General features: G+C 33.5%; 1 protein-coding gene across 4 annotated transcripts; it reads left to right on the top strand.

The window, feature by feature from the left end:
* The first annotated feature begins 317 nt into the window (after positions 1 to 317).
* LOC118273948 (bifunctional methylenetetrahydrofolate dehydrogenase/cyclohydrolase 2, mitochondrial) lies at positions 318 to 8,725 on the top strand. 4 transcript variants are annotated; one of them, XM_035591226.2, is made up of 6 exons: positions 4,351 to 4,555; positions 5,181 to 5,278; positions 5,870 to 6,325; positions 6,438 to 6,646; positions 6,978 to 7,100; positions 7,478 to 8,725. In XM_035591226.2, exons 2-6 carry the CDS (start codon positions 5,187 to 5,189, stop codon positions 7,603 to 7,605), a joined length of 1,008 nt encoding a protein of 335 aa, XP_035447119.1. In that variant the 5' UTR covers positions 4,351 to 4,555; positions 5,181 to 5,186; the 3' UTR covers positions 7,606 to 8,725. The 4 variants fall into 4 exon arrangements, with proteins under 4 accessions (XP_035447122.1, XP_035447119.1, XP_035447121.1 ...); XM_035591225.2 differs by lacking the exon at positions 4,351 to 4,555 and adding an exon at positions 4,814 to 4,874; XM_035591229.2 differs by lacking the exons at positions 4,351 to 4,555; positions 5,181 to 5,278 and adding an exon at positions 318 to 445.
* The last annotated feature ends 6,334 nt before the right edge of the window (positions 8,726 to 15,059 follow it).

Below are 15,059 nucleotides of genomic sequence, written 5' to 3'. Positions count from 1 at the left end.
TGACTACATGCTTAATAATACTGGACTCCACCTGAGAATTGGCACCAAGACTAATAAACTTCACTGTTACGCTTCTGACTACCCAACCAACGCGGTAGTTTTTATTACATTCATATCCATTTAGAACATTACAAGGATTCCATTCAAAATTTTCCTTAACTAAAAACCCAATTATTGAAAATGTGACCCTAGTAACAAAAGTTGAATAACCTCTATAGTACCACTGACATCATAATTCCAATTTTAGCACGATTAGCAATAAAACGATATCTTATCACAACTTTATCGTGAAAGTGGTTAACCACAGTGCATATATACGAGTATCAAGGAAACCTATTCATTAAATGCATTTCCTATAAATACGACGTTCATCAACTACACTGTCAGTGTTTAATGTTTAAATATTTGTGGTTCAATTTATTTCAAAAGTATTTAGTAACTGCAAGTAAGTTTTCTTCATTTCTTTTTATCTATAATATCAGGTGTTATTCCAAATTAATAGTGTGGTGCAATATTCACGCCCAGATATTTTTATTTTTTGATTTTCTGGAAATTCCATTATTCTGGCCCACAGTCTGGAATTTACCCGTCATAATACATGACGGGTAAATTGAAACGAATAAACCAACCGATAAATGCTGGCTCGAATAAACCAACCAATCAGTGCGCCGAACGGGCTCTCGTTTTGATTAATTTAAAAGTAAAGTAAACTTATACTAAGGAAACTGATAATTATAAATAATTCATTAATTGTAATTATGACAAGTCTCAACACCTCCTCCACTTAAGCATCAGGCTTATCCCGTTACTTAGTATACACTTCTACTTAGCCATTCAAAGATTAAAATGTGTGTCAATATATTATGTAAATACTAAAGTCAAAATTAGTCATATTGCAATCGGATCGATGCAATTCATATCTAAAGATAAGCTTATCAATTCGACCTTATGATAACACAAGGTTACCGATATATGCCACAATGTCAGATTGTAATATTGATAGCATATCTAATACCTAATATTATTAGGTAAGTATATTATCTAAAACTCTTTGTACGATCTTGTCAGTAATATCAATCACCTGATTGATTGAATGATAACTGAATATTACAATGTTATAACTTAATTGCCAGTAGTAGATATTATCTTTCCGTGTAGAAGTTAATTTGGAATTACTTAATAAGTATGGAATTACTTATTAAAAAAATAGATGTAAGTATAGTAGAGAAGCTATGCACATCACACATCAATAGCACGTCTTTCGTTTTCGTCACGTAGCACACATCTTTCCATATAAAAACACAGTTTAGCTGAGCCCGTTTCCACCACTGCTAAGCTATGTATACCAGTAGCAATTAATATGATCGATGGAAGCCAAACGCATCCACAGCAACGTAGCATAGCACATCTCGGATGTAAAAGCACCCTAATGATGTATGATAAGTAATGTTATCATTCAGATCAGTACCAAAAATAAGGGACCCCAATTAACACATTGAACGCCGTGGTGGTCACCGGTGACTGACGTTAGCGAAGGATTTGCCTTCAACAGTTTTCTATTGGTAGTCAAAGACTTAAGTATGTAACAAAAATTAGGTGTTGCATTTTATATGATTACCTTCACCTCTGTCTACTACACAATATGCCATTGCCAATATGTTTAAGCGTTATGTAATTTACCGTCTAAACACACTAGAAACAATATGTTTTTATTGCATTTGACTAATTATATTCAGTAGGTACCTAGTAATTAAATTATCAGTAACGGCGAGACATTGACATAACTCTTATCTTTTGACCTCTGCGTCACGGAACACACCCACAGGCGTCACTTTATCTGACTGGCGCGTCACTCCAACTTTAAGAAGACGTGCAGATTCCATATTTCGTCCAATCCCTAGATCAGGCAACGTGATACTTACTAAGCTTATTTCATATTTCCAAAAATGTTCAGTAAGAACATTAAGTTTGGAATTCGGCTCGATGTTTAATCCCGCATATTTTAGTAACTTATTTTAAAGGTTCATGTACATAAAATATATATAGAGGGAGGGAGGGAGAGTGCCAGTAGTAGAAATTGTCCATCAGTCTACATTTGGAATGGTATAAAGACAGGACAAGGTTGGTGCAAAAGGACAAGAGCATCTTACCACAATACATAGATGAATTGTTATACTTTATGCAATATCATTGTATCTTTACATAAGATTATACATATACACTACCTACATGCGTAATATTTTCCACGCTGACAATCAGCAAAAACATTATATGTATAAAAGCATTCTATCTTTAGTATTTTTTTATAAATTAAACTAAAACCAACACTTCATAAAAAACATAAGACCATTAATAAAGATTACGCACACAGCGGCCCCAGGATTGACCCCTGTAGCACACCACTGTTCTATTGTGACTTGCACGTGCATAGCAGCTGATCCGGAAAGCTACAACTCCGTTGACATAGATTTACTTTATTTTCTCACTGATAAAAATCCTATACGCAACATATTTAATACTCAAAGTTGTTTTTAATAATGTAGATAGTTTACGCAACTTTGCCAAAGCATGACTAAGATTAGAAAAGTGCTTACCAACAATTCTGAAGTGGTTTACATAATGTTATGGAATTCCTCAAAATTGCTATATTATTCTTCTAATAATGATGTATTTTTAAAATACATAATTAGTGAATGGTTTTAATTCGAATTTACGCCCATTAATTGCTTATTGGTTCTACTTGGAGATAACCTTCAAACATTGCCACGCTGCCGGTAGTAACTCCATTATTAATAGAATGTTTTGAAAATAACACAACTTCGCGCGATAACCCTAACATTATTAAATTGTGATTAAAATTATTCCATTTAGTTACATTTTTAAAAATAGCATATTGACGTAGGTACCTATCTAAAAGAATTATCTCAGTATTAGGTACCTATTGCTAAGTGGAATATTTTAATTTGAACACTGTTGGACCCAAATTGTAGGTACCTCCATATCTAACATTTTTATAGATTAGGTTAACCTTTACTCCGTTGGGGGCCTTTCGGGCAACGACGACAAGTCACACCCATTGTGTCATCACTTTACGTCCAATTGGCTTATAGCAAAAATGTGTTATCTTGGTAGAAGAGGTTAGACGAATGAATGTTAGGGGACGAGGGCACTCCTACCTAACAATAAGATACTAGTTAGAGAATTATCAATAATTTAATTCTACGTATTTGTCTTTGAGAACATAATGTCATAGTTACCATAAGTAACTACTGGTTCCACTGATAAATTATAGCGTAAGAGAATCCACTTGGTAAAGTAGGTAGCAGATTGCGTAGATACTTAAAAGGCTGATATTAGAACATTTTCCCGACATTTATTCACCCCTGTTCCGTATCTATTCATCCCGTACCTATTTACCTACTACTTTATCTACTATTCACCCCCTACTTTATTAATTCAATGGTCGGGTTTTACCACTATGACTCATAACTCAAACAGATGACCGTCACTTCGCACCCAGGTACCTACTTGTCTATAAGACAAATTGTTTATATTAATCGAACATAATAATATAGGTATCTGTTTCCACGATATTTTTAATATGTTTACGCATCGACGTAAAGTTATCAGTAAAGTGAATTACCTACGTCTGTCATTATCATTTGTACCAAAATAACAAACACAATGCACGGAAAAGTAGCGATTTTAATTTATTGCAATAACATAAATTTGTTTGACGTAATCTGCTATTAATAACCTGATAACACAATCATATTTAGCTGAATGCACTATTTCCTATATAAGTACCTAGGATAACTTAGGTAGATTAAATGTAGGTCACTTACACTAATTTGAGACACATAGTAAGTAAATGAACCAGGAGCCAGCAACGGGTGAACAACAAAAGTGTTGATTTTACTAGAAAAAAAAAATCTTATTATTTTCACGAAGTTATAACATCATAATGAACATTGAACAACTATCTATTTTTTTTAATAGCAAATTGAGCTGATGTCGACATTCTGCCAATGTCGAAAAAAATATCTATTTTATGTTTAAACTTCGCGCGGTAACAAAATTTCTATCATGTCAAAATAGTTACGTCATTGTCAAATTCATTACGGATCGAGGCAAAAATCGGTTCTGAAACCATGTTTTTGAAATCTTCACATACACTTTCTATCAGCATTATAAATGAATAATTTAATATACGTTACAAACAATATTAATTATTTCAACAGCTACATATTACATGCTATTTTAGTTAATTTTAGTTATGTTATCTTTTTTTTTTTCATTCAATAAATATTACTTCAACACAGGTGCGTTTAGAAACTTATAACCTAGTTTTGACATTACCACGTTATCGCTATCGCACGTGAACAATAGCAAGTTTTGATTAAATTGTGTTCGGACTTCAAATAAACTAATAAAAAATCACCAATTCCGTGACACGTTGAAATTGATTGAACAGTTAGAAACTATTCCACAGTCACCAAGGCCGCAAGTAAAGAGGTTAATTGTGATTATTCTGAAAAGAAAACTACTAAAATCTGTAAGTTGAGTGCACAGAACAATATTATACTATTACTTGTTATATTTTATTACAAATTCTATGATAAAATTCCCTTTTCACTTAAGAAATAAGTTATAGACAGTTTTATTGAAAAAAGCAGGGAAAGAAATACCAACCAATGTTTAGTCTTGAGCGGCCAAACATGAGGAAGTTTATAACCATTATTCTGGGTTATAGTTTGTTCAACATAACGTGGTTTTACTCATAATAGACATAAACATTTTGTCCTGTCTAGTCATTTCTGTTTCATCTCTTACCAAAGACTGTTTGTAACATTCTAATTTCAAAAAATATTAAGGTAACCTTTTTCTTTTGTTGTTTCTCATTTTCATTCAGCCAGTACCAAATGCCAACTATAAAAAGTTTCCATCTGCATTTAAAACCAGTATGGTTGACACAACTACAAAATGAATTGGTCAAAAGCAGTTTTTACCTGATATGCAACGGAGATATTCATTGAACTTTTTAACCTGTTGATGTTCCCATTTTTAAACTGTAATTATCTGGTTTAATTTGGCTTGACGTGTATTCTTTGAAGATAGTGTCTTATCTGTTCTGTAAATTGTTCGGTCAAGTTGACCTAATGACCTATGTACGTTGACAGTAAGCGATGAGGCAAATCCTACGCCTCCGAGTATTCAGTTCGCTACTGACATCCACAATGAGAAGTCACACATACATTGATTCTCTGGGCTCGGCCAGGTAATTTAGAAATTTGAAAAATTTGTGTTGTGGCTTATTTAGATTGATTTGTTTTGCCTATTTTTTCTTTGTTTTGATTTTTAATAACTGCACTATTTTTTATTCTTGTAGTATTCCTTCTGGGTTTAGTCTAACTTCGTAATTTATTCTTATTTTTATTATGACAGTTAGCACTGAAATAACTACTCAAATATTCCAGTCAAACTAAAAAAAAAATATTTGCTATTTGCTCCATTCTAAAAATTTAACTAATTGTCCCTTTTTAAATCATTAAATAAAGGATCATAATTTTGTGAAGTCATTAATTAATACCTACTTTATCTTTAACTTGGATAATTGCTTGTATTGTGATGGCTATACAATCAATTCATGCCATGGTCAGTAAAGTCATTGAAAAGACGCATTGATAATTAGCCATTTAAAGTTTCAAATGCCTAATTTCTAACAATCACAAACCCTACATTATGTAGTATAACTAAGAGTATTCTTTGTTTTGTAGTTTTTCTTAAACAATAATAGTGTTTTATTTAGATACAACAATAACCATGACCAATTTGATTCAAATATTAAATATTATTTTTTGTCCAACAGCATTATGGCCCGAGTCCTCGATGGCAAGGCATTGGCTGGGACCGTAAAGGACGAATTGAAGGAACTAATCGCAAACTGGGTGAACCTGGGCAACAGAGCACCATCCATCCGTTGCATCTTAGTAGGAGAAGACCCGGCCAGCCACACTTATGTAAACAACAAGATCATCGCTGCAAGATATGTTGGCATTAATGCTGAAGTGATCAAACGTGACAGTACTATTACTGAAGAACAACTTATCCAGGAGATTGAAGAGCTAAATGCTGATAGCAGTGTTGACGGCATTCTGGTACAGTTGCCAATACCTGAAACGATGAGTGAACGGAAAGTGTGCAATGCGGTTGCTCCGGAAAAGGATGTTGACGGTTTCCATATTGTGAATATTGGACAGCTGTGTGTTGATATGCCTACATTAGTGCCTGCGACGGCTTTGGCTGTGATTGAGATGCTGAAGAGGTGAGGGCACTATCTTTTTAACTTTTATTATAGAAATTTCTATAATTAATTTTATCACAACAAAATTATTCGGCTACCTGAAAGAAATAATACAATATTTCGTTATTTTAAGGTTTAAAATCGAAACTCACGGACGTAACGCGGTAGTGGTGGGCCGGTCTAAGAACGTAGGACTACCGATTGCTATGATGTTGCATAGTGACAAGAAGCACGACAACGGTTTGGGCATGGATGCTACCGTTACCATCTGCCACCGCTACACTCCAAAAGAACAGCTGGCTATCTTCTGTCAGAATGCTGATATTATTATTACTGCGACAGGTATTTATTTTCATTCATACTTTATCTATTTTCTTTTAATTTAGTGCCCTAACTGCCGTATTCAGAGTAGGTAATTAAATGGTTGTTTTACCCAGTCCTTAATAATAGATTAAGTAATCATTAAAAGTTTCTTATTATTTGATTAACAAAAATGTCCCTTATTCCATAGCAAATGTCATTGTATCCTCAGTCAAAAATTAATTATTTTTTTAATTATTCTTTACAATTACGTTAGAATTAGATTCTTACCAAAAACTGTTTTCAATTTAAGTGCCTAGTACAGAGCCTATTTTAATTATCAAGTTGTTAATGTTAAATTATTTTGTCTTAGGTGTGCCAAAACTAATTCAGGCGAATATGATCAAACCTGGTGCGACCGTTATAGATGTTGGAATCACCAAAATTACTGATGAAAATGGAAAATCCAGACTGGTTGGTGATGTTGATTATGATGGTGAGTACACATAACATATTTATGTATTTTGTGTGTTTTTTTTTTTGTTCAGTTATTGGTACCTATTTCATTTAATGGACAGACTAACTGATAGATATTGAATGTGTTTGCTTAGTTACCCTAGACTTTGCCTTTTTTTAATTAATTTTCTAAATAATTGTTTTTCATTTTTCGGAAACCAAAACTTTAATAATTCGCTCGGAAATATTTTTTCCATTTCATATTCCAAATTCAAAAATCAAAAAACAAAATTACATTTTTTTTATTTATGATTCATTTACAGTTTTTCCATTTCATATTCCAAATTGAAACACCAAAAAACACAACAATTTTTTTTTTTCTTTTTCTGATTTTTTTTTTATTTTTTCTCCAAACAGAGGTTGTCAAAGTGGCCGGTGCAGTGACCCCAGTACCCGGTGGAGTAGGGCCTATGACCGTAGCTATGTTGATGCATAACACCTTCCAAGCAGCCAAACATCTTGCCCAAAAGGCCCAATTACAGTAAACAAAACTTTATTATCTAGAAAACTATCTCTCTATATTATAATTAATTTATATTGTTACTGTTACATACAATCTGATTGATTTCAGTGGCTTTATTGAAACATCAACTTTATTTCATTGAAATAGAGGCTATTTTTGTGTAATTGATGTTAAGTTACTGACCAACTATTTTTTTTTAGTGTTCAAGTTTCATTCAATCTTTGGCAGTTTTTTTCGAATTTGTAACGTAAAGGAATCTCTAAACCGGAATAATTTGAAACTTTTCTCAAAATTTTAAATTCCATTGTGCCTTTAAAAGTACCTATATATTTGAATTAAGATTAGTATATAAGGATCATTGAGTATTATAAATATAATTAGATAAGTGGGTATATAGGTAATTATAAGTAAAGGTCGATTCATATTAAGTCTAACAAAGGTATCAATTCTGATATGTAACAGCAAAATCACACGTATCTCCGGTAAATAAAGTGCATATTCCTTCTAACATCGTTTGTTGCGTTCAGACGTGCTACTTTTTTTATCACCAAAGGGTTTTGTGCATTAGATACCGGAGATAAGGTTGAATTTCCTGTGGCATTTCAGATTGACGCTTTGATTTGCTAATATGAATGGACTCTAAGATTATCATCTAGTGAAAACACCTACAAAAGATTTCTATATAACTTTATATAGTTTTTATATTGAAACATTCCTCTATTTATTCAGGAATGGCTGTGAATATTATAATGTTGATACTTTAAAATTCCGTCGAATGTGCAATATTGAACTTTATCGACATATCCTTAAGGTAAATATTCCTTTGAGTCTTCCAGTGTTGCAGTGTCTTCCAGTGTTTTAAGACTTAAGTAGATTCCTAATCTAACTCTTAAATCAATTCCAATAAGGTTCAATATTGCCTAAATCTAATTATGAATTAGTAATTCAATTGTGTTAATCCGATTAATATGATTTGCACTGTATTTTAATTTATTCCTATTTTTAGATCTGTAAGGTAAAGACGTATGTTGAAAATTAAACTTTAAGTTTAATGTATTTAGAATACATATTAGCTTGACTAATATTTTTTGTTGTTCCATACAACTTTAATTATTATAATAAAATAAATCTTTCTGTTTAAATCTTTGTTTTATTACACAAAAACGAACATTTATTTCTGCCAAATACAATCAATGAGTCCAAAGAAAATTTTGCAAAAATCACCTTTATTGCTTTGAGATAAAGATGGTAGAATTATTAGCATGTCTCAGAGACCTTAAGTCCCCGCTAAAATTACTTGGAGCTTACCAGTGTATCAATATAAATCAATCTGAAAACTTTTCCCAATCTTGAATTTCACATACCTACATAAGACACGTAAACAATAATTTATGACCTTATCCAATGGCACCCTCACAGTCAAACACTATGGCATGATAAAAATAATAACTCAAAAGAGTAATCCACACAAAATAAATAGAAACGTATCATTTTGAACATTTTTAAAAAAATAATGAATTTGAGTGGACTAAATGTCACACTCCGGAGCTGCGAATTAGGATTACCTAGCGGGTTTACCTACCGAAGCTCCGGCTTGAAGGGCAAAAGTAGGAACGGGGTGATTTTTGGTCAGTAAGAGTCTGACACTCCCTCTCGTCTCGCCCAAGGCGGGAGAAGCAATTGGATGATTTCCCCCCTTAAAAAAAAACAATTGTGACACTGTTCGTGTGCAAAAAAACTTGGATAAATAAAATTCAAAATTGTTTCTTCTCTCATCTGTTGACAGTTGTGCCGTACTCCAACTCGATGGTGGTCGATCGTGTAAGAGCCCTATTTTATTAAGACCCCATGGTCAGTACCTAGTAGTCGCGTAACCGCATCATTGAAAGGCTTTAGAACATACTAGGGTTAATTTGAACCGCACATTAAATGAATTAAGTAATTATAATTTTAATGTACTTATGATGTACCAAGAATTCAAACTTCAAGTTGAAGGATGGTGGTTATAAACTATAGTGATGAAATATGACCTTTATTATTAGAAGTCATTGTGATCATTTAGTGTGGTGATACCTTTTATGTGAAGTGATAATGATTAGTTTAACTCCTTGTGTGACGTCAATAATGTGTGCAGTGTTGTTCGCGTGGTGATACCATATGTGAAGTGATGCTGATTTATAATTAGTTTTACTGATTTTGTGACGTCCGTGATGTGAGTAGGTGTGTGTGAGTGGTGCGTATCTAGTAATAGATAATAAATAAAAATGTATAGCGCTGGGGTATTGCAGATTCATCAAAATCAATCGTAAGTCTCTAACTCTATATACAAATATTCTTTAACACTAACATTGATATTTATAGTGCACAGGTTTGTGCGCAAACAGATGCACTCTCGTAAAGTCTCGTGATCCAATCGTTCGGCAATCCGACACGATCGGAGAGAGGTCAGACTTGATAAATATTATGTTTGTGACTGTATGAGTAGGAACCTCCTTATTATTAGCCATGTCTGATCTATACGGCAACGAGCATTAGATACCTACGAATAGATATGAATAATATTTTTTCTATCAAAAAATAGACACAACGAACAGATAGTGTAGAATACCCAGTAAGAGAAAAATTTGTCGAGATTTTCGCTCAAAAATACCTATTACAAAACCAGAAAACTCAGGCTCGACGATTCATTTTACGAATACCTGCAACCTACAAATGACAATAGGCGGCCTACAAAATGACAAATGCTTGCATCTTGTGTTAGGCACATTTAAAACGCCAAACGGAATTATCCGTCAGTCTGTCCGTAAGTGAAGCTAGGTGCCTGTTTCAAAGTGTAGCTTGGTATGGATAGCAGCATCGTTAAATCCGCTTATCGTCATATTTTGTAGCTTGCATGCATTCGTCAAATGACGCATTGTGACCTTACTTAAATAGGCGTGAATCTTACAAAATCACAGGCGTAGCTTACTACATACCTACACCTAACTACAAAATTGTAATCCACCCTTCCTATCAACTATCAACTCAATAGGTATTAAGCATCTATCAGTAAAGCATCCGACCTGCCATGAAGATACCACATGTTGAGAACAAGACGAGTGTTAATAATTAACTAGCTGAATTAACCTGCTCCGTAGCACATTGTACTTGTAAATCTAAAGCTTTTGTGGTGCCTTCAATAAAACCACACCTCCATGTACGAGTATGTATAGGTAGTAAGGTGTCTACGTATTTTGATTACATAAGCCTCTACAAAAGGCAAAGGTTTTGGTTTAATTTTGAATTTAACGTGTTTTGTTTAACGGTTTTCTTTGTAGGTTAAGTACTTTTCTATACCAGAGTACCTACTATGATTTCAAATAATTAATAGGTATCTTAGGTACTACCTTTTAACACGTTTTGTTAGTATTCCTCTCCGGCTCGAAAAGCAGGAATACAAACAGGGTGATTTTTAGTCAGTAATAGTCTGACACTCCCTCTCGTTTTGCCCAAGGTGAGAGAAGTCATTTTGCCTCCCCAAACAAAAAAAAAGACTCATTTGCGGACTTATTTACACAGTTTAAATAAATATGTATTTGCTATCGAACAAACATACTGTAAACATTACTCATATACTTAGACACAGTTAGCAAGTCAATACTAAGACGTTATCATCACCGCTTATCACAGTCACATGTGGGAAATATTGTACCAGAGTTCAACATAGTTCAAGATTGCATGAGTTCATAGTAAAGCAACTAAAGCAAGTAGCTAGTAGTTACGTCGCAATCCCACGCCCGATATTATTATTAATGACTGTAGTTTACTTAATTGATTTCCTATTGTTACCCCTTTAGCTTAATGCCCACTTCATTTTACGACCGTTTGCGTGACACATGCAAAAATAACTTATTACTTATAAGTAGGTCGACTAGGACTTTGTACAGGTCAACATGATCGAAATCTGTTATTAAATTTGACTTTATTACAAAACGATAAAGCTGAAATTCTATTGAAAAATTAGTGTTAGCTTGATGTGCTTTGCCTTTGCCTGTACGCCTTTTTTGAGGGAGAAAATCATCAAATGACTTCTCCCGACTTGAAAAAGCCGAGAGAGTGCATCAGCAATTGACTCGTCATAAAGTTAAACATTAGATAAATCATATGTCGTATGGTATAATTTCATAACGTTAACAGAAAAGGGTTGCAAGCTCGCGGGTCGCGCGCTAGCAGCGCGCCTACAACGGGTAGGAGATCACAAATAGTAGGAATTAGGAAGGTTCAGATTTATCAGAGATCTCTGATGCCTAGGTTTTGTCAAATATGTAGTCCTTTAGTCGGCTCCTACAAGTTTCTTTTTACTCATTCGTCACCAAGTGTCGTAATCACAATATATTTTTAATCTAAGTACTCACCAATTACTCAAATAAGGGGCGTATTGTGTTACTATGCCCCAATTTTCAATCACTCTGTCCAACACGTCGAGGTAAGTGACCGCGTTTCTTTAATTCCCAGAACAATAATAAAACAGTACCCATTATAAGGTTTCCTTCAAATTAATTACAAAGTTAATTGAAGAACTTGTCGCTAAGTGTTTAATTTATAATTACGGAAATGTTTCCTTAGACGTGAGTTGACAAGGAAATCGTTATTTTATTATATTAGGCCCAAAACTTCGGAGGCTTCTGTTATTGATTGATATTTATTTTTATCTTCTCTAATGTAGGTTTTCCAATCAAAAGGTACCTATGGCTACTGAAGTACTAAATGGTAAAGATATAGAGTATTGGGGGTTACGTTTACTTTTAAATTATTTTCAAAATATAGCAAAATCATTTGACAGATTAGGGTAGTTTGATATGGCGTCTGTATCTACCTCATAATCTTCACTGAAAATAACCTAAATTACTTTTAGCCCTGTCGCTGAGGTATAATTACATCTTGACAATGAAGCTTTGCAAACAGCTTGCCAAAGAATAAACCTGATATGCAATTTCATAACAAAATATTTCACCATCAACCCATATTTGACACACCTACAATTATGTCGTCAATTTGGCACAGTGTAAAAAGAAGTCGTTGGGGTCCGGATATCGTGGAAAATAATTCCGAGAAATCACTCACTTACTTATTGATAACCTTAGGTTATTGTGGGGTCTTTATCAGTCCACTATTTACGCTCACTCTGTCCCCCGCAAGGGGTCACTTAGATATGAGTGACCCCTAACAAGAGACGTACAATGAACAATAAGTTATTTCGTCATTATTGCAAAAACATCGGTTTTTTTAGTTTAAATAACAATGTAATATCTCCAAATAAATAGGCCCCTTGTGCGTAGTTAGAAATCTGATTATTTATTTGTTTCTAAGAAAATAATTTCTGTTTCTAAAGTGGGTTTTTGTTTGACGTGTTTGTAAAATGTAACAAACAAATGTACGTCTGAATATGATTTTTTTTTTTGTAGACGGCTCTTTATTTCTAGAATAATAGTTTTTTTTTAATAATCGATTAACATGATGACTTGTGCGCCACGCTACGTGACATGGATTCATGATTTTGAATCTCACTTAGAATAAATGTATGGTTGTTTCCAACACGCAGATGTTTCCAAATTAAAATCTGTTTATGAGAAGATCTCGATGAATGATACAATCACATCTTTAACTGATATGATAATTTAATTATTGAGTATGTTAATTATAATTATCTCCAATGATTAATTCGTCTCGCTGCATGGCTTATATTCGGCGGTTTCGGCGTAAACGTTGTTCGTCATACGATAATTCAGATTAAATTACCGTTGAAGTTGTCGTATCCGGAAAAATATGGAGTATTTTTATAGAATACTAGCGGACCCGACAGACGTTGTCCTGTCTACACGTCTTTAATTTGAAATTTTAAACTTTTTTTAATAAGCTAAAACATTCTGGACCTTTTTGATGAAAATTGTTATTCAAATGTTATGACAATATCTAACGTCATTCATATTTGACACTGCGATGCTAGCGCCGTCTGTCGGATTCAATGTAAAACATTCCAAAATCAACAACTACTGATAAATTAAAAAATAATCAAAAAATCATTGTCCAGCGGACAAAATTGTGAGTCTAAACCATTCTCAGATCCCCTTGAACACACACAAAAAAAATCATATCGGTCCATCGTTTATTCAGTGACATACACACTTACAGAGGAATTTTATATATAAAGATGCAAATGAACAGAGCCTAGAAGAGCCGAGCCGAGACAGTATAAAATTCAATGTAGGGGAATGGCAATGACAAATGTCAAAATCTACGTCAATCCCATATGGATTAGTTTTCTACTCTCTTTGCAGACAAGCGTTAAATGGCATTTGGCTAGTGGCTCTGGTGAGTCATCCTGTAGTAAGCAACCCACTCTATCCATGTAGTGTCCGTAACACTAGAGGAATTACTAGAGCGTCGCCGATCATTTTTAAAAGGTGAACATAAGATATATTCTAATGAATACAAAAATGTACAACTACTAGGAATACGATCAATACTGGCTGAAAGACAAAAAATGGTACTTAGAGATAAAAACGACACTATTGTTTAAGTCAAAACATTATTATACGTGATACGCTAGTAATACAAGATAAGAACCAAATTTAATATTTTCGTGTCCGTATTGCGTTAGACTATTTGCGTCAGCAATATTTTTTTACAATACAAAACTTATTGTTTTGTTAAATAATAATGTACCTCGAGACAACCGATAAGGGAAATTAATATGATTCAACATTGTGGATGCTGTTTAATTTGTTACTGACGTACTTCTATTATCATTTAATTACTTGTAAGTTCAGATTAGACCACTCTATTTGGTACCGGGGTAAAAATGTTGGTAGGTATAAGTTAAACTAGGTAATGTAAGAATATTGTGGCTAGTCTTTTCTTTGAAATTTTGGGTATTTTTGGTATTTTCCGTTATGGTACGCAATAAAGATTTTTTGCATTGTTAAGTGACTTGCGGAGAATATGCGTAAGTATATAAGATGCTTGTAAATTTAACTACACACAATTATTATCAAAATCATGTCACTTCATAACACCTCACATTGAAATCTCAACTCTATCAACAAATTAATAAGTGCGATATCAAAATCAAACTAATTACACTAATTATACGGCCTCCAACGCTTCATTATACTGTGCTAACTAATTATAAGGGCTGGTTCATACGAAAGGAGTAACTCTTTAATATGTCCCTTCCGAGGTTGGTAATGAACTTAATGTAAGGATACTCAATTAGTACGGTTAGTAATCTAATCTAATCTTATTGTCAGTTCGTCACTGAATGAAGGAGACGAACAAGTGTGTCCTTGTCTAATTACTCGTGCCGTGTGTGTACGGCTTAACGTATGAGATCCCTTTTTCGGTGACGTGTTTGTAAATTGAATATATACCTAAGTTTATATTTATTTTCTTTTTAGAGCTTAACACATTGAACGCCATGGTGATCACCGGTGACCG

The sequence above is a fragment of the Spodoptera frugiperda genome, chromosome 3, assembly GCF_023101765.2.
Source record: "Spodoptera frugiperda isolate SF20-4 chromosome 3, AGI-APGP_CSIRO_Sfru_2.0, whole genome shotgun sequence".
Taxonomy (NCBI): Eukaryota; Metazoa; Arthropoda; class Insecta; order Lepidoptera; family Noctuidae; genus Spodoptera; species Spodoptera frugiperda.
The sequence above is the reverse complement of the archived record's forward strand: the minus strand, read 5'-3'. Positions and strand labels throughout refer to the sequence as shown.